Source organism: Enhydra lutris, unplaced genomic scaffold (genome assembly GCF_002288905.1).
Source record: "Enhydra lutris kenyoni isolate GAN:26980312 unplaced genomic scaffold, ASM228890v2 scaffoldscaffold50, whole genome shotgun sequence".
Lineage (NCBI taxonomy): Eukaryota > Metazoa > Chordata > Mammalia > Carnivora > Mustelidae > Enhydra > Enhydra lutris.
Genome location: NW_019154134.1, coordinates 3,963,443 through 3,981,549, shown reverse-complemented (window position 1 = coordinate 3,981,549; position 18,107 = coordinate 3,963,443). Strand labels below are relative to the sequence as shown.

Genomic DNA, 18,107 nt, shown 5'->3' with positions numbered 1-18,107 from the left:
GCACTGGCTCCATTACCTATGTTCTTGCCGTCATGTCTGCTGCATGCGGACGGTAGAAATACCACACACGATTGCATTTTTGCACGTGTCTTTCCCACCTCCATGCTTACTGACATCACTTTGGTATTTTGAAATTGGCGGTGGTGGGAGTGTTTACAGTAACTGCCATCGTTAGGCATCCGGGCCTTGTTTTGGTGGTTTTTCAGAAGGAGAGCTGTCTGTTAACCATTTGTGAGTCCACTGGAGGGCTCAGTGGACCAGTGGAGAGACTGGCCTGAAACTGAACACGGACAGTTCACTCACAGGAACAGAAGAGAGGGCAGGGCATTTGGACAGGTGAGTAGACAGATGTGGTCAAGAGCGTTTTCCTATTTACTAAGTAAAAAAGGAAGCAAGGTAGTCATCTGAGGATATGGCTGGGAAGGAAGTGTGGGGTGTTTGAGGTGAGAAGACTGTGGGACAGTTAGTGGATGAGAGAAATGTAGTTTGTTTGTTTTTTTGTCCAGCACCATTAAAAGGCCCCTTGAGATTAGTGGTTATGAATTTGAAAGCAGGGCTGTTATGGTGGGTGTGTATTTGTCTCCAGCCTCTTGCTGTGGCAGGAGTGAAGCCCTGAGTAATGGGAAGCTGGATTTACCCAAGTATGTGGTTTTGCAGTGCTGCTATGTGTGTCGGTAGCAGGCAAGATAAATGTGAAGGTCACCACCTCAGAGAACTACCTTATTCATTCTAGCTAAAATCACGCCCCATCCCCATAACCATAATCCATTATTCTGTTTGTTTTCCTGTTTTGTTTATTGGATGTCAGATCGCCTGGCTCACCCATCCTCTTTGCCAGCGGGGACCATACTTTATTCACTACGGAATGTGCAGTTCCTACCACAGCGCCTGGCACAGAGTAGATGCTCGGTAAGTGATAGGTCGAGTAATTTACTGAATAAATGAATTCACTTGCTCGATCTTGGAAAATCCGTGCAGTCCAGTGAAAAGTACTCAGATTCTTCCCATGTCCCTTTGTTCCTTGCTCCATGGTGTTTCAACTTTGAGGAGCATAGGAATTCCCTTACAGGGTCGGATATGCTAAGCCGCGAGTTCTTTATTTCCTGAACACTCCCAGGGTATATGAACCCAACTTAAAGCTTTTGAGGCAGCTGCCTGGGTCGTGTGTGTCCTGCAGTTGCTGACCTTTGTCACAGGGGACTCAGCAACACGGAGGAGGGTTATATTACAACCCAGACTTGGAAGCCGGGTAGTTTCCGTATTTATGATCACTTTTCTTAGGGCTGCTGCGTCTGAAGAGGCTCAGGCAGGTGACAACAGAAAAGCAGGGTTCCAGAGGTGCAGAGCCCGGGGCGGTGGCTCCCGGGCCGCGGGCGGAGCGGGCCGCTCCTGACGCCTGCCCGGCCCTGACCCGCGAGGCCGCGCCCCCGCCTCCCGAGGCCCGCCGCCCACACCCCGCGGTGGCGGAAGGGGGCGGGGCCCGACTGCCCGTCTGTTCCTGCCGGAGGACAATAAAGTTTCGAAAGTTTGAAAAGGGAGGAAAAAACCCTCCCCCCGCCCCTTTGGCGGGGCGGGTGTGGGCGCCCGCGGCGGCGGCAGAGCCCGGCGCCGGGCGTGCGGGGATGGGGGTCACGGTGGACGTGCGCCAGGTGTACAAGTACCCCTTCGAGCAGGTGGTCGCCAGCTTCCTCCGCAAGGTACCCGCCCGCTCCGGTCTGGGCCGCGCCCGCGTTCCCCCCAGCCGCCCCGACCCCCGGCCCAGCAGTCTGTGTCCCGGGGCGCCCGCCGTCTGCCCCTGCTCCTTCCCCTGCCCCCGCGGGAGTTCGAGTCCGCGCTCTCGCGCCCCAGCTGCGGGTTTTGCCTCGGGACGTGCGGGGCTTGGGTGGAAGTGCATTTCCTCGAAGGCTCCCCACCGCTCCCTGGAGTGCGGGGAAGGCTCCGTGCGCGGCAGCACGTTCACATCCTGCCCCACAGTCCTAGGGAATGCACGTTCTGGAGCCTGGTTGAGGTTGCACGTGACTTGTTGATCTTTCTAGTACATCATGGACCCCCCGACCCCCCCCCCCCCCCAGTACAAGCCAGTGGGAGCGGTGGAAGCGATCACCCTGGTTTACTCAGCACTGTTGCTCTACTACCTTAATATCTTTTGAAACTGGTAGCTTACCCTCCCTGGGCCTTAGTGTTTTTGATCTGTGAAATGGGGGAAATAAAAGTACTAATGGAAAGGACTGGTTGTGAGGAATCAAGTGAGATAATTCATGTAAGTGCTCAGGCTGGTGTTTAGGCCTCTAAAATGTTAGAGTTGTTCATACTGCGCCCTAGGCTCACTGCTCAGTGGTCCTATTTATCCCAGGGTCTCCTCCTAGGACTATGCTCCTGGCAGTAGAATAGGGAATTTCTTGAGAAATCCAGAGCACCCAGGCCTGGGAGCTGAGACTCCTGAACTGTAGTCTGTCTCTGACACTAGTTACTTCATTGGTCAAGGGTCATCTTCTCTTTTAGGCCTAGCTTTCTTCATCTAAGATAAGAGTGTTGATTAGAAGGCATTTTAGGTTCCCCTTCAGCGTTCACTTTTTAAAGCAAGATTTGCAAGAATTCTAATTTGCCTTGGGCAGCAGCTACCAGGCAGTGTGCCCCATATATAATGCAGAAGCAAAACAGAGAGGCTGGGAGAAGTTAATTTTTTAAGTGGTAAGAGGGGACCTCTATGGGTGATGTGGTTGGGGACCCAGGTCCCAAGGATTGATTAGGACACTGGTTAACATGGTGTTGCCATAGAGCCCTGCCCCCCCATGTCAGATCGTTCGTATTTTTCACCTAGTAAGGTGCTCAATAAAAACTAGTAAATGATGAATGAATAAATGACTGAGAGCATGAATTGTGGATCTGGTGGAGACTTTGCCTTAGGCCAGACTTCTGGGCCCAAAGGAGAAACAGTGCACACTCCATTTTTTTATTAGGACTGGCAGTCTGGAGTGTGGATTCCTTAATGCCTTGGCTCCCTTGGAATGCCTTTCTGGATTATCCTTATCAAGAGCTGATCTCCATCTCGACAGAACTGGGGGAGCACTTGATCTAGGCATCACTGACGATCTTCTCCAGTGTTTGATAGTTACTTCTGCACATACCTTTTCTCCTTATGAGACTAAGCTTCTTGGGGGAGGACTCATTCCCGCAGAAGCACAGAGCACAATGCCAAGCTCTCTTTTAGAGAGGACTTTGAGTGTGGTCATGCTTCTGGGCTAAATGCTTTTCATTTATTCAGCAGGTGTTTAGAGATACTTTTCTCCTGTGTGCCAGGCTCAGTGCTGGGGCCCACTCAATAGGCGCTCTTCTCATGGAGCTGATGGTTTCCAGTTGGGGAGACTGACATTAATAAATGAACAGCTAATGAACACATACTTACAATTGGTGATGTGTATTTATGCAGAGAAAGTTCACGTTGCTGGGACCAAATATGGCAGAGAAGTCCTGCTAAATTCCCCAGGGTGGTCATTGGGAAAGGCTTTCCCAAAAAAGTGGCCTTTATCAAGTGATGGCTGAAGTGTGTATAGGAGTTTCTTAAGGAAGAAGGGAGGGGGAGGAAGTGCTTTCATACATCATCCCGTTTACTTCATCCAGCAGCTGTGGGAAGGATTTAAGGCCCATTTCCATTTCACTACCTAGAGAAACTGAGGTTCAAAGAAGTTTAAATAACTTTTCCAAGTTCCCACAGCCAGCTGTTGGGAAGCCAGGATTTCACATCTGAATCCAGAGTCTCAACCTCCATCTCCAGGCTGTGTGGCCTACCACATAATAGACACTCAGATGATCACTGAGGGGGAAAAATGTTCCGGAATCATCTTTGCTGTGCTCTTTATCCAATCCCAGTGTTCTTTTGTCTAGTCTTTTCTCAGGGTTTATTCATCTGGGACCCTCTGTGCCTGATATAAGGGTATAGTATTGATGTGTGCTAAGGTGAGAAAATACAGTGTTTCAGTTTTCTGTTGCTATGTAACAAATCACCCCTGTTACTTAGTGAATTAAACCAGTGGTAAACTTTTGGGTCTCATGATTTTGTGGGTTGACTGGGATCAGCTGGCTGGTTTTTGTGTGCCATATGTTTACAGGTCAGGTCATTAACAGCACAGAGCTGCATTCAGTTACAGCGTTTTAGTATTCTTACAGAACACTTGGCCAAGTGATAGGCACATAGTAAATAGGATATTTTGGAAGGCAGGGCTAGGGAAAATATTTTCAGAAAAGGCCTAGCAATGGGACAATGCAAACACTATGGGTGACACCATACTTCCATTCTTTTTATTCACAAAACAATGCCTCAGAGGGGCTGTGTGAGTCAATAAGTTATGAGATTTCAGTAAATCTACTTACTGTGAGCATTTCACCTTACATTACATAAAGCCATGAACTGGAAGTCAGTAGATCTGGATTCTAATCTTTGTGCTTTCCCCATTAAAAGTGGTTTTTGGGTGGCCTTGGGACACAGTTTTAAACAGTCTGTACTGTGCCCTTATGCAAATTAGAAAGAGGCCTCATCTGGGTGGTGGGCTCCACAAGCTCACAGACAGTGGGGCTAGTGGACAGGAAATGGGGCTATTTATTGAAAATTAGCAAGAGGAACTATTACCCAGTCAGGCTCTTGGGCTGTCTTAGCTCTAGAATTGGAGGCTGAGTGGGTGTTCCACGCAAGGCTTTATCAGGGCTTAATGCTCCAGTACAAGGGAGACAGAAAAAAGATTCTGCAGTCTGGCTCCCCAAGGAGAGGTCTGGGAGGGTTTTAAGGAGGATTTGGCTGAAAAAGGGTCATCAGTGGGGGTCCGTCTAGGCTTAGATTGGTTTGGTTTTCACAGTCAAGCATCCCTCTTAGGTGGAGGGCTTGCACAGTGTCTGAGGTGGATCAGACCAGTTGAGAAGTGTGTGGGGGGGTGGTGTTTGGAGCCTGTTCCCCTTGGCATCCAGCTGAGTTTCTGATGGCAAGCAGTACCTGCTGGCAGGGCTAGAAAACTGGGTTATTGTAGCTTGTTAGCCTAAGTGTGGTTCCTGCTCTGTCTCAGTGCTTCTTCCACTAGGTGGCTGTAGACCTGTGCCTGCTGACCTGCGACAACCCTACTGCCTTAATTTCGTGTCAGTGAAACAATAATGCCACGTACCTCACCTGTCTCCCAGAATTGTTGTGAGGATCAAATGTGTGCGAGTTTGAGAAGCATGAGCTTTTTATAAGTGTAAGGTAGTAGGAATGATCTTTGTGGGTTAATATACTTTTATTTTTCTTTTAGTCTTTATGTATTTTTTTTCAAAGGAAGGCACTTGGCAGAAGGAACAATCATACGAGGATCTCTGGAAGCATTTAATCTGATTTTGCACAATGGTATGTTTGAAGCTGTTTCAGCACTGAGGATGTTCTATTTTAAATAGAGTCTACTGATCTACGTCTTTTGGTATGTTAGGACTTGCCTTCCAAGTTATTATATACTACTATTTTTAAAACCTGAGGAATGTTTGCTCTTCTTACACCTGCCTGTTGGATACCACAGGCAAAATATTAGCTACATGCTTTCAAAGCTAAGTGGCACCTTGAAAACAAACACCACAGAACTCTTTGTTCATGGAATGTAGTGTTTCTCAGTGAACCCTTATGGAGGAATGCTGTGAAACCCAAAATGGTTTATTCATCAGATGCTAAACTGTAGTTTCTATGCACTATATTGTTCGTGCACCTGACAGTGCATTAGGCTTCTTTGTATGACTCTTAAGCTTTCCAGCTCTTACTGCTTATAGCTGTTTCCTTCCTTTTACTTAAAACCACCTACAAAGAGCAGGCAGGGTTGCGTCCGTTCAGGCCAGAAGCTCACTCATCTCTACCAGCTTCCATGGGTCTGTTTGCTGTGTTTGCATTCATGAGCTGGATTCAAACACTTCTTCAGTGTTGTCTACCTAAAATTTGAAGTAATTGAAAAGGACTCAGAGGGCCCTTGTGTTGACTGGATGTTCTTGTTTATACTCAGTTAAGGCCAGAGAAGTTAGAGTTTTTCTTACTATAGAGTTGTTTGTGTTGATTTTCTTTCTGTGCTGTAGGCAAAGCAGGCATTGTGAATAGGGTGTAAGCTTTATGGGCAGAGATCTTTCATTTGTTCCTGATGCATCCCAAGCACCCAAAGAGATCCTAGAACATAGTAGGTGCTCAACAAATCTTGTGGAACAAGTGAATAAAATGCACTACTCTGGAGTTTAGCCCTTTGTAATTTCAGATGGAAGTTAGTGTGGGGTTCAGTCTTACGGCCCTATAATAAAATGGACAGATTAAAATAATTTCTTTTTGCTTCAACACAGTGGCCTCAGGTTTTTATTTATTCTAGCCAGGAGCCTGCTGTGCTGAACAAAATGGTTGGAGTGTTTACCCTTAAACTCATAAAGGGGATTTATGAATGGCTATTTCCATTTAGAGTAGAAAGTTGATTGGGTGATTAATAATGTTTCCATTTCTGATCCTATCTTTTCTCCCTTGCAAATCTGCCACTTGTGGGGAACATCTCTTCCTGGAAAAAAATCCTGAAATATTTGGGGTAAACTGATATTTCCAAAATAAATGATTTGACAAATTACAGGGCTAGTTTAACATAACAGTCGTTTATCTTTTTACTTACACTGTAATAGTCTTTCTTTTATCTTCTTATCCTCAATCCTGCTAGAAGAAGATTAGGTACGACATGAAGCAGAATGGAAAGAGCACGGGCTCTGACATCAGACGGGGGGACGGAGCGCTTCTAGCTGTGTGAGTTTGGGCAAGTCAGTTCTTTTTCTCTGCCTCAGGGTCCTCATCTGCAGAGTATGATGATAGTAACTGTCTTCTGGCATTGTTGGGGGAAATTAAGTGGATAACACACGTAGTTGCATGTAACCTACTTAACTTCATGTTGGCACACAGTAGGTGCATTAAAGTACTTGGTAAAAATCTTGATAGTAATACTAACCACAATAATTTCTCACATTGATTCTATGAATATGAAAATAAAAAGCTGAGAGAAGTAGTCTGCAGAAATCTTCACCAACCTGGAATAATAAAGAAAAGAAAGAGCATGAATAAATGGTGCACATTTGAATTATGACTTATTTTTTAACTGTTGTTTGAATGACGTGAAGGTGTGCTTGGAAACTTACGTAGTGGTTTAATCAGTTTAAACACAACTTAGTTTTAAAGTTAGTTTTAAAGTTCGTTTTAACTTAAAAGTTAGTTTTAAACAATCAGTTTAAAAACAACTTAGTTGTGGCTTAATCAGTTTATAAAAACTCGGGTAGTTTTTAACTATCAAAGGAGTAATAGTGAAAGTTTCGTATGTCTACTAATGGACATTTATAATAAGTCTGTGTATCATTTTGCCCTTGGGAGATGAGGACATAAATAAAACATGGCCTGAGCCCTCAAGGAGCTCACTGTCAAGGGGACAGAGGGAAATACATAAATTTTTATCATGAATGCTTTGTCAGGGGCATATTACAGACATAGTGTGTGTGGGGCAAGGATCGTAATTTTTTGTAAGATTTTATCTTTAAGTAATTCCTACCCCACTGTGGGGCTCGAACTCACAACTACCAGATCCAGAGTCACATGCTTCACTGACTGAGCCAGCCAGGCACTCCATATATTAATTGTAAATCTATGACAGCTTTTAGAGTACTTAGAGTTTATTGCCTTTTTAAAAAGTAAATATTCTCTCTAGTCCTCCTATTTCTCTGACATGATGCCTTCCCTAATGCTAATAGAAATGTGTCAGGAGTTCTTGTCGCACGGACTTTGAATCAATAAAGCATGAGCTTATGAAGTTTTACAAGTCTGGAAAAGAAGAAATATCTTCTAATAATTTTTAAGTAATCACTTAAATCTGTTTGGTTTCCAGGAAGATACTAGGCATATACTCAGTGCCACACCACAGTGAATTGCAAGATAGGCACTGAAGTCCTGAAACTAAGTTTTAAAAATGTTGGTTTCATTCTTTAGCAGCAAAAACCACCACTGTTTATTGAGCACTGGCCTGGTGTTTGTACTTTATATAACGTTATTCCCTTTAATTTCTCTGACAACTCTTTGAGATGGATTCCCCCCCCCCCACCAGTTGTACAGATGAAGAAACTAAGGCAGGCTGAGATTAAAGTAATTTGCCCAAGACTCACACAGGTGGGCTTCAAACTGAGGTCTCTTGGATTCAAAACTCATTCTGTTTTCAGCACTCTGTATTCTCATTTTCGTTTTGTCTTTTATTTCTTAACTTTTCACTGAGAAATCATTTGACCCAAAACAACATAGTTTTAGGGGCCCTGGCCCCCACACAATTTAAACTCTGCATCTGTGTAACTTGTGACTCCCCCAGAACTTAACCACGAGGACCCCGCCACTGACTGGAAGCCTTACCCGTGATACCAGTAGTCGATGAGCACATTTGTATGCTATGTACATTATGTACTGTATTCTGACAGTAAGAAACCTAGAGAAGAAAAAATGTTAAGGAAACTGTAAGGAAGAGAAAATGCATATGCAGTACTGTATCGTATTTACTGAAAAAACAAAACCCACATAGAAGTAGACCCACGCAGTTCAAACCCATGTTGTTCAAGGGTCAGCAACTATTTGACTTACAAAATATTGCAAAACAGAGGAAGAATTCCTTTACCCAGCTTCCCTAAACCAGTGTATCACTTTTTTTTTTTTTAAAAGATTTTATTTATTTATTTGACAGACAGAGATCACAAGTAGGCAGAGAGGCAGGCAGAGAGAGAGGAGGAAGCAGGCTCCCTGCAGAGCAGAGAACCTGATGTGGGGCTCGATCCCAGGACCCTGGGATCATGACCTGAGCCGAAGGCAGAGGCCTTAACCCACTGAGCCACCCAGGTGCCCCCCCAGTGTATCACTTTTAAAACCAGGGAATTAGCATTGATACGATGTTAACTCATCTACCGACCTTACTGAAATTTCACAGTAGTCCACTCATGTCATTTTTCCAGTCCAGGATCCAAGAATCAGTCCAGGATCCCACATTGCATTTTGTTTCATGTCTTAGTCTCCTGCAATGTGGGATACTTCCTTCCTCTTTTCTCTCTCTCTCTCTCTTTTTTTTTTTTTTTTTTTTTTTGTCTGTTTGGATCATGGTCCTGGTCAGTTATTTTGTAGATTTTGTATCTTTAAGTGCATCTGGTTTATGTATGCATTTCACGTTGAGGTAGGAGAGTTTTCCTTTGTGTCATAATTGTAAGCTGTTTCCTTCTAAAAACTTGACTGTGTGAATTCTGTAAGACTGATGAGTCACAGACCTGTATCCCCAAAACAAATAATACATTATATGTTAAAACAACAACAAAAACTTCATTATGTCATTGCCAATTATTAGGACTTTTTTTTTTTTAAGATTTTATTTATTTGTCAGAGAGACAGACAGTGAGCGAGTGCACAAGAAAGGGGAGGGGCAGAGGGAGAAGGAGGGAGAAGCAGGCTCCCTGCGGAGCAAGGAGCCTGATGCAGGAGTCAATCCCAGGACCCTGGGATCATGACCTGAGCTGAAGGCAGACATTTAACCTACTGAGCCACAGAGGTGTTCCTGTCAGGACGTTTTTGAATGAATAATGGTGATGTGACATCGTCGGCCTTTGTTTAGAACCATAACTTTTCTCAGCCAGACAGGCCTTGGGTATCCCTGGCTTCACAGATGGCAGCATCACTGTCTGTACGTCTTGGCTCCTTGTCCTTTGCTCTTTCTACTTCATTCTCCGGCTGATCTGAAAGGCCAAGAAACAGCCATTCAAAAATTTATTGACTTAAATATGTTTTGTCCTTGATCATTGAAATTTTGATTAATCAATGATTCATTTGATCTTGGTATAAAATTAGCTTTGCTTTCCTCTAAGATACAGCGTTGCGTGTAGCTCATTAATTTGGTGCAGTTCTGGGGCACCTGGGTGGCTCAGTGGGTCAAGCCTCTGCCTTCGGCTCAGGTCATGGTCACAGGGTCCTGGGATCCAGTCCCGCATCGGGCTCTCTGCTCAGCGGGGAGGCTGCTTCCTCCCTCTATCTCTGCCTGCCTCTTCCTTCTTATGATCTCTGTCTCTGTCGAATAAAGGAATAAAATCTTCTTTTCTTTTAAAGATTTTATTCCTTTATTTAATAGACGGAGATCACAAGTAGGCAGAGAGGCAGGCAGAGAAAGAGCTGAGCAGAGAGCCCGATGCAGGGCTCGATCCCAGGGCCCTGGGATCACGACCTGAGCCGAAGGCAGAGGCTTTAACCCATTGAGCCATCCAGGCACCCCAAATGAATAAAATCTTAAAAAAATAAATTGGCGCAGTTCATGGTGATTTCTTTGTTTAGCTCAAGGCCAGGTCTCTCTTCAACAGCTCCATCCCATTTGCACATGCATTTCTGAAAGCAGCAAAGATTTCTCGTGGTGCTTATAAAACAGAAATGTTAATATACAGACTTATTTTAGGTCCGCTTGACCTTTGTGCAACTAATCATATAGACCTGTCAGCTTAGTTGCTTCCTTGTGCTTTCTTGAATGATGCCATTTGGAAGTTGGGAAACAATGGTTCCTTCCGAGGTCATTAACTCTTTTTTTGTGGAGGTGTTATTATAAAAGGCAGGCATTAACTTCTGAGCTTTTTTTGGAAAGTTGGCATTTTAAAAATTCCTTACTTTAAGAACAGGCTTTATGAAAGCTTGTATATTTTCCCCTTGTAAATAAGAAAGGTGAATAACTGTATCTTCAGGAAGCTCCTGCCATAAATATATTGTATCTTAATTCCTGTAATTAGATGGACTCAATTTCTTGGCCTCTCACATTTCATAGTTCTTTGTTTGTCTTAATGTAGATTTTCTTTTTTATCCAGTGTTTTGCAGTTTAGGGCCTCTTAACCTTTCAATGTGTAAAAGGAAATGAAAGCAAAGTATATGACATTGTAGAGAAGTCTACATTTTACCCTTGTTAGACTGTGATATTTGAAGTAGATTTATATCTTGGGGAAAGATAAAGGATTTCTTTTATACATTCTATAAAGGAAATAAGATCATAAGGAAGTTCAAAATGAAGTGAAATATATCTTGGAAAATACTGGAGGTCCCCCAGGATATATGGCACACAGGGCGAATGTACGTGGCCCCACGTGGTAATTGTTATGCCGCTACAGTTTGTGGCTCACTGAGCCAGGTCCTGGGGTGGCAAGCAGTTTTGGCAGATATCTGGTGTTTAGACCACTTTGCTTCTATGAGAGTTGCTGGTTAGGAGTGGGGATTGGGAAATCTTTGTGACTCTGCTTGTATGCAGGCTTTACGCCATTTCTGCTTTTAGTGCAAACTCCTTGTCTTAGTAATAGTGGGCTTACTCCTTTGGGGAAGTACTAAATGAGATAATGCCCAAGATGGCCTCTGATACCCAGTGCAGTAGATCAGCGGATGCTCACCAAGTCTTCGATGGTCTTAGCTTGATCCACTCCATTGTCACACCATGTTTAAAAAGGTGTCCAGAGAAACTGTCTACCGCCCCCTGTCTTCTCAAATTGGCATTCCTGGTGATGACCCTCTCTGAGAGCCTTCCCTCTTTCAACCCCTTATTATCTGACTTCAGAAGGTTCATGAATTAAATCATGAATATTCAAGTTACCACAAGATGGCGTTAGATCATTTCAAGTAATGCCAGGAAGGGGGAGCCTCAGCACAATAAATCTTTAATTTTAAAAAAGTTAGAATATATGCTTTTCACATCATGGTATTTAGCTGTTGTAAATAAACCTCTCATTTCTTTTCCCGTTCTCATGTGGAAACATGAGGCTGTGTCTGTTCAACTCCCCAAAGTAGTTGGGTGAGAAAATGACTTGAATCATGCAGATGATTTTACTAAAGTGAATTGTTTAGGATCACCTGTTGTTTATAAGCATTGTCTAATGGGTGACCCCTCCACAATTTCCCATTTCCCCATTGTCCCTTAGTCTGATGGATTTTTCTCCTGGTATGTTTATTTTTTTGTTTGTTTTCCCCAACTAACATGGAAACTCTGTAAGAGGCTACAGTTTTGTTTGTTTCTTTACTACATCCTCAGTGCCTGGAACCGTGCCTGGTGTGGTAGGTACTCAAAACCTCCTAATTGAAGAAAGAGAATTTTCATTATTGTTTCAGTCAATGCCCTTTGTTTGGCTTACTAAGAAATCTTAAAATTATGTAAAAGTATGAAGTTTCTGAGTTTATATTCTTTAGGAATTTCACTGATAACTTAGTGAAGTAATCTGAACTTTAAAGCTTTTATTACTGTCCTCTTCTGATGATTATATTTCACATCTCTTCCGTAATTTAGTTCAGTAATCTTCCTACAACTTATAGTATATTTGTAATATTCAGTCAGGAAGTATTGATGAATACAAAATGAGCAAACTAGGACTTGTGAAGGAAATACTTTCAGACTTTTATTTTACCTTAGTATGAAAGTTTTTATTCATGCACACAAACACACACGTAATTCAGGGGATCTGTGTAAGACTTACATATTTTCCTTGCTTCAGGAGTGCTCTGTCAGGCCCCTTGCCGAGAAGCAGAGTAGCTAAACCTGACCCTCCCTAGTGGACGTTACTTGAAGGTTAAACTTCAAAAAAGCAGTCATCGTAGTTTTGAGCATTTATTCCTGGAGCAAAAAAATGAATGAATGAATGAATGAATGAGTGAATGAATACTTAAGAATCCACTTTGTGACAAGTTCTCAAGATGGCAGTTGCCAGGATGGAAGTGTGAATGGCAGAGTTTATGGCATGGGGCACAATGAAGTGTCAAGGCTGCTGGGGACTGACCCTCTGGATTCTCTTCATAGATAGGTCCCCAAGCAAAGTGAGGTTTATTTTCCAAATTGACCCCTGAGGTCAGCGAGGTTCATCTTCCTGATTATTCATTCAGCAAAACTTTATTGAGTGCCTACTATGTGCCAGACTCTGTGCTAGTGGTAGGGATAGAGGAGTGAATGAACTAGATCATATTCCGGTTCTCACAGAACCTGTGTTCTCATTCAGTGTCTTTTGAGGCCACAGATACCTTTAATATGTGTGAAAGTAGTTGACCCTTTTCTGTGAAGACCAGTTAGCCAACCTCTCTCTCTCTCTCACACACATGCTCACATGTGCGTGTATAGGTAGCTGCTGTGAGATGAGGAGACCCACACTGAGTTACGTATACCACTTCCTGGGGTTCCGAAGACTTCCCCTGCCTGTCAGCCTCTTCACTGCTTTCTTTCTTTTTTTTTTTTTTTAAAGATTTTATTTATTTATTTATTTGAGAGAGAGACAGTGAGAGAGAGCATGAGCGAGGAGAAGGTCAGAGGGAGAAGCAGACTCCCCATGGAGCTGGGAGCCCGATGTGGGACTCGATCCCGGGACCCCGGGATCATGACCTGAGCCGAAGGCAGTCGTCCAACCAACTGAGCCACCCAGGCGTCCCCTCTTCACTGCTTTCATTCTCCCTCAGCACTTTGTGATGTCCTGGATGAGACTGCCTGTAATTTCCTTTTTAGGTTTGGTCACATCATGTAGCAGTGTGAGCTTCTAGAGAAAGGGCCCAAGGGGTGATCAGCAGGCTCGGATCAGGGACCACCTTGTCCTATGGCTTGGAGGAAGTCACTTCCACTCTGGAAGTCTTTTTCTTTGTATTGGAGCAATAGAAAGGATTGTATTTGAGTAATTCTGAGGAGATTTAAGGATAGGGTAGGTAGGCATGCTTAGAAGGCAGTAGAGAATATCTGAGGGTAAATTAGTCTCGGAGCTCTTGAGCTGGGTGGTTTTGAGCAACTACTTAGTTTATCTGGGCCTTATTTTTCACATGTGAGAGGGAAAAAGCAGCATATACCTCATGGTATTAATTTGAGAATTAAACTGAAATAATGTATGTAAACGGCCAGGACAAAAGTGGTAGCTTTTTTTTTTTTTTTTTTTTTTTTCAGCCTTGTTATATCCAAATTGTCTTTCAGGGGAATTAATAGGTAAATGATTTATTGAGCACCTGGAGTAGACAACTTCTATAATTGTTCTCCTGTGATGGCAGCCCAGCTGCCAGGCAGTGGTATACGATTCGAGGGGAAGATTCACTTTGTATTAGGCCTGGTTTAATTTCACGGCTCTCCCACTGACTAGCTGGGTGATCCTAGACTCTCAGATCTTCATTCAGTTTCCATCTCTGACAGATGAGACAATGATAACACGTGACCTGGTCACAGCAGAGAGGCTCTTTTGGGATTTAAACAAGATGGTCTAAGTAAATAGATTATGTGGCACGGCATGGCACAGAGGACACCCTCCCTTTCTGGTTCCGTAATTAACCTAGTTAAGCTCTCCCTCCCTTCTCTGCCCAGAGCTAGGTTGGATCTCAAGAACGTTTTTCTTGGGTTTATACCGGTTCAGTTGATGATAGCCTCTTCCTTATCTAGTTCCAAGTAGTGAAGTGATGAGTCTTGACTGAAAACGGGCCTTCGAGGTTGCTTGAGAAATATGTACTGTTCCTGCAGAGAACTATGGTTGCTGGGAAAGAACTCACTTTGGTAATTCTTCTTTATGTGTTTTCATTTAGTATCCCAACCCCATGGATAAAAATGTCATCTCTGTAAAAACCGTGGAGGAAAAAAGAGGTAAGTTTTCTGAATGTACCTCACTTCGGTGGTGATCATTAAGTGAAACTGATTTTTGTAGAGGTGTTTGTATATGTGTGTATAGCCTGTTACTTTTGAAACAGGTGTATCTCTGTATTTGAAGTATTAGAAAAGAGTACCCAGCCCTTACAGCAGCAGAAGGCTTGCTTAATATGCTCTTATCAGTCTCTCAGTTAATAACTGATGACAGTAGTAATAGCTAACATTTCTGAGCACTTCATATGTGCCAAGCAGTCTCACTCATATTAACTCATTTAATCTTCAGACTAATGTATGGTGTATGTGTTATTATTACTCCCATTTAATATATGAAGAAACCAAGGTATGGAGAGGTTAAACAAATTGCCCAAGATCGCATGGCTGTATCCCTATAGTATATTCATGTATCATTTTATAGATGGCAAAACAGTTGTGATTAGTAGCATGTATGTAAAATTGACTATAAAGTGATTAGACTATGGAATCAGAACTGTACTTGACAGCGTGGTTCCATATTGACCAGAGCAGGGGCTGATGAACTATGCTTGTCCTGCTTGATGTTGTGAATAAAGTTTTATTGGCATATAACCATGCCCACTTGTTTATATATCGTCTATGGCTTCTTCCTTGCAACAACAGCAGAGTTGAGCTGTTGTGATAAGACTGTCGGGCTCACAAGACCTAAAAATGTACCATCTGGCCCTCTACAGGAGATGTTTACTCACCCCCGAATGAGACTGTAGGAGTTTTCACTGCTTGCTGTCATTCGTATCTCATTGGAAGCGTTTTCACTGTCCTTGCTTGGACTTGAGAACCGGGCCATGCAGGAAGCTTTAGTGATGCACAGAATCAGTATATGAGCCTTTGGAGACACCCAGGCACACTTTTGACATGCTCTTGGACCTTCTGGGAGAACATATAATAAGCCACTGTTCATTACATGAGTCTGAAGTCTTCTCTGTGCTTGGTGAGCACAACGCTGTCTTTTGCTTTTGAGGGTCTTTTCTTCATGTCCATAATTCTAAGTTAAAAAATCTAATTCTAATTAAAAAATCCTTAAAAAAAACCTTTTTTTCCCCATGTATCTGCAGTCAGTGTGGAAGGGATATGTTATTTGGCATCAGAGAAATCTGATTTCAAGCCCTGATTACTACCTGCATAACCTTACTTCTTGAAGACTCAGTTTCTTCATTTATTAAATGGGAAAATAATAATAATCCTGCTTTTAGTTTGCTGTGAAGATCAAATGAGAGAACAGTGTGCACATTGCAAAGTGATATAAGAACATTAATTATAATTTCAACCATTGATGGGGGCGTCTTTGCCTGCAGGAGTGGCTAATCTGTTTTAAGTATGTGTGCCGCAAACCTTGGATGGGATGGCTTAAGGAATGCCAGCGGGCAAGGAGATGATCCCGCTTTTTACCCTGGCAGTGGCTTCTGGGTAGTCTGGGTATTTGCACCAGTGTTCAAGGCTACTCTAGCCAGAGCTTTGAGAAACCCTGTAGGAGCTTGGCTGAGTCACATTAATTTACAGGGCAAAAGACAACACTCAAGGGTTATTTTTTTCTCTGAACCAGTCTCCCTTTTTCTTAATTCACATTTATTTTGTGTTTTTTTACCTTATTGGTGCTATTCTGGAAACTAAGTTCCAAAGCAGAGTAGTACCAGTCACTGGGAAGCTGATTCCCTATGAGTAAAGAGTGTGGCTCATATAATTAATTACAGATTTAAATTTTGTGGCCAGAAGCCTGTTCTTGAAAACATGGTTGGTGTAGAAAGTGGCAAAATCAGATTCTCCATTCTTTGTTAAAACATTCTCTTTGTTGAAGTTGAACAAAAGGCTCACTGGCCCTTGTCATTGGAGGGTTGACATTGATAGTCCATAGCAGTGAACGGTTTGTGATTCTTTATCCTTGACTTCAGAATGTGCAGTGTGAATTAGCTGTCTTACTCTTATTCTTTGATCACAGATGAGTGTATTTGGAATGATTTGGCCCCGAAAAGTGGTCAGGAACACCCGTATTTTGAGTTAAACATTTTTCTTTGGGAATTCTACATATAGAAAATTGACATCGACATGAAAGGTTTTATTGACAAAGGACAAGAATACATTTCCTTAAAAATTTTTTTGAGTGTAAAAATTTTCTGTTTCTAGATGTGTCAACAGGGATCATCTATAGAAAGAGGATTGCAGTCTGTCAGAATGTGGTTCCAGAAATTTTAAGGAAGGTAAATTCATTTTAAGATTTAATCAGATTTGGGTGATTTTCACATAGTCCTGGAAAGAGACAGCATTTTCTGATGTACAGGAGTTTGAGAACTTTCCCAGGTGTACCTTATAGCCCTCAAAGGGAGAAAGCACTCTCATATCCACCTCAGTTTTGGCAGATGCCACCAGAGATAGTTTTTTCCCCTGTCTGTTTCTGCTTCTCTTTGGTGGAGGGCTCTTAGTGGACACAGAGATGGCCTATAATTATTGTAAAGATACCTTGCACATTTTGCGTGAAGTGACCAGCTTTTCTCATCTGTCCATGGTTAAATATGACTTTTAGATAAGAATGATCAGAAATGGGCAGATGGTAAATATTTAGTCTCATCTTTAGCAAGGAAGATAAAAGCTTCAGTTTCTATTTCACTATCAGAGAATAAGTTATTTCAGGGAGTATAATGTTCTCAGTGTTTTCTGTGAGTCTTTTTGTGTGTGTTTCTATAATGGCGGTGATGATGAAATCTTCATGATAGCAAATTGTTTTCTCTCTTTGAAATTCTTAAGCACTCTGGTGATGGTTGGCAAAGGTAAGTGGGAATTTTTAATAACATTACTTAAATCATAGTGGGATTATTGACAAGAGTCCTTTTAGAATCATTAGGAAATAAGACGAGAGCATCTTGAAGTGCATTTCATACGATGTCTCTGGTGGTTGTTTCAACCTGGAGGTGATTCTGTTTGTGATGGAGAAGCCCATTAGCTTGCAGATTACACTGCTGTGCTGTTTGCTGTTTGTAGAAAAAACGGTGGCTTCTGTCACTTCCTGGTCATGCATTAAGACTGTCACATTCTTTGAAGGAAAGAAAGCTGATGTGACAAGGAAAAAGAACTTTATTTTATTTTCCACATGGGAAAATGTGTTGCACTGTATGCAGCAAATTATCATTGGCTTTTTCCATAGGGTGTATACCCTGCCTTTGCCCTATATACAGGCTTTGAATCTATTATTTAAAAAGGCATTCAACTTTGTCTGGTATCTCAGTTCTTAAATAATTTAAGGACACCTCTGACTTGTACAGTGCTGCCTTTGTAGTTTCCCATGTCTCCTCCACCTTGGAAGCCATACATTTCGAGGTATCAGACAGTTTAAAATGAAGAAGATATTTTATCTGATATTGTCCTGCTGCATGCGAGCCCATCAGTGGGCCCAATTAGAATCCATCAATTTAAGAAGGCCATAACCAGCCCTAGAGGAGATAC

At 42.6% G+C, this 18,107-nt stretch overlaps 1 protein-coding gene across 1 annotated transcript in view; it reads left to right on the top strand.

Moving 5' to 3' along the window:
* Nucleotides 1-1,509: 1,509 nt before the first annotated feature.
* Nucleotides 1,510-18,107, top strand: part of LOC111156943 (PRELI domain containing 2) — a 65,348-nt gene continuing 48,750 nt past the window's right edge. Inside the window, exons 1-3 of the mRNA XM_022518111.1 lie at nt 1,510-1,697; nt 14,579-14,636; nt 16,794-16,867. Of these exons, the coding sequence (XP_022373819.1) occupies nt 1,623-1,697; nt 14,579-14,636; nt 16,794-16,867 (207 nt within the window). The 5' untranslated portion in view covers nt 1,510-1,622. The remainder of the gene's footprint in view (nt 1,698-14,578; nt 14,637-16,793; nt 16,868-18,107) is intronic.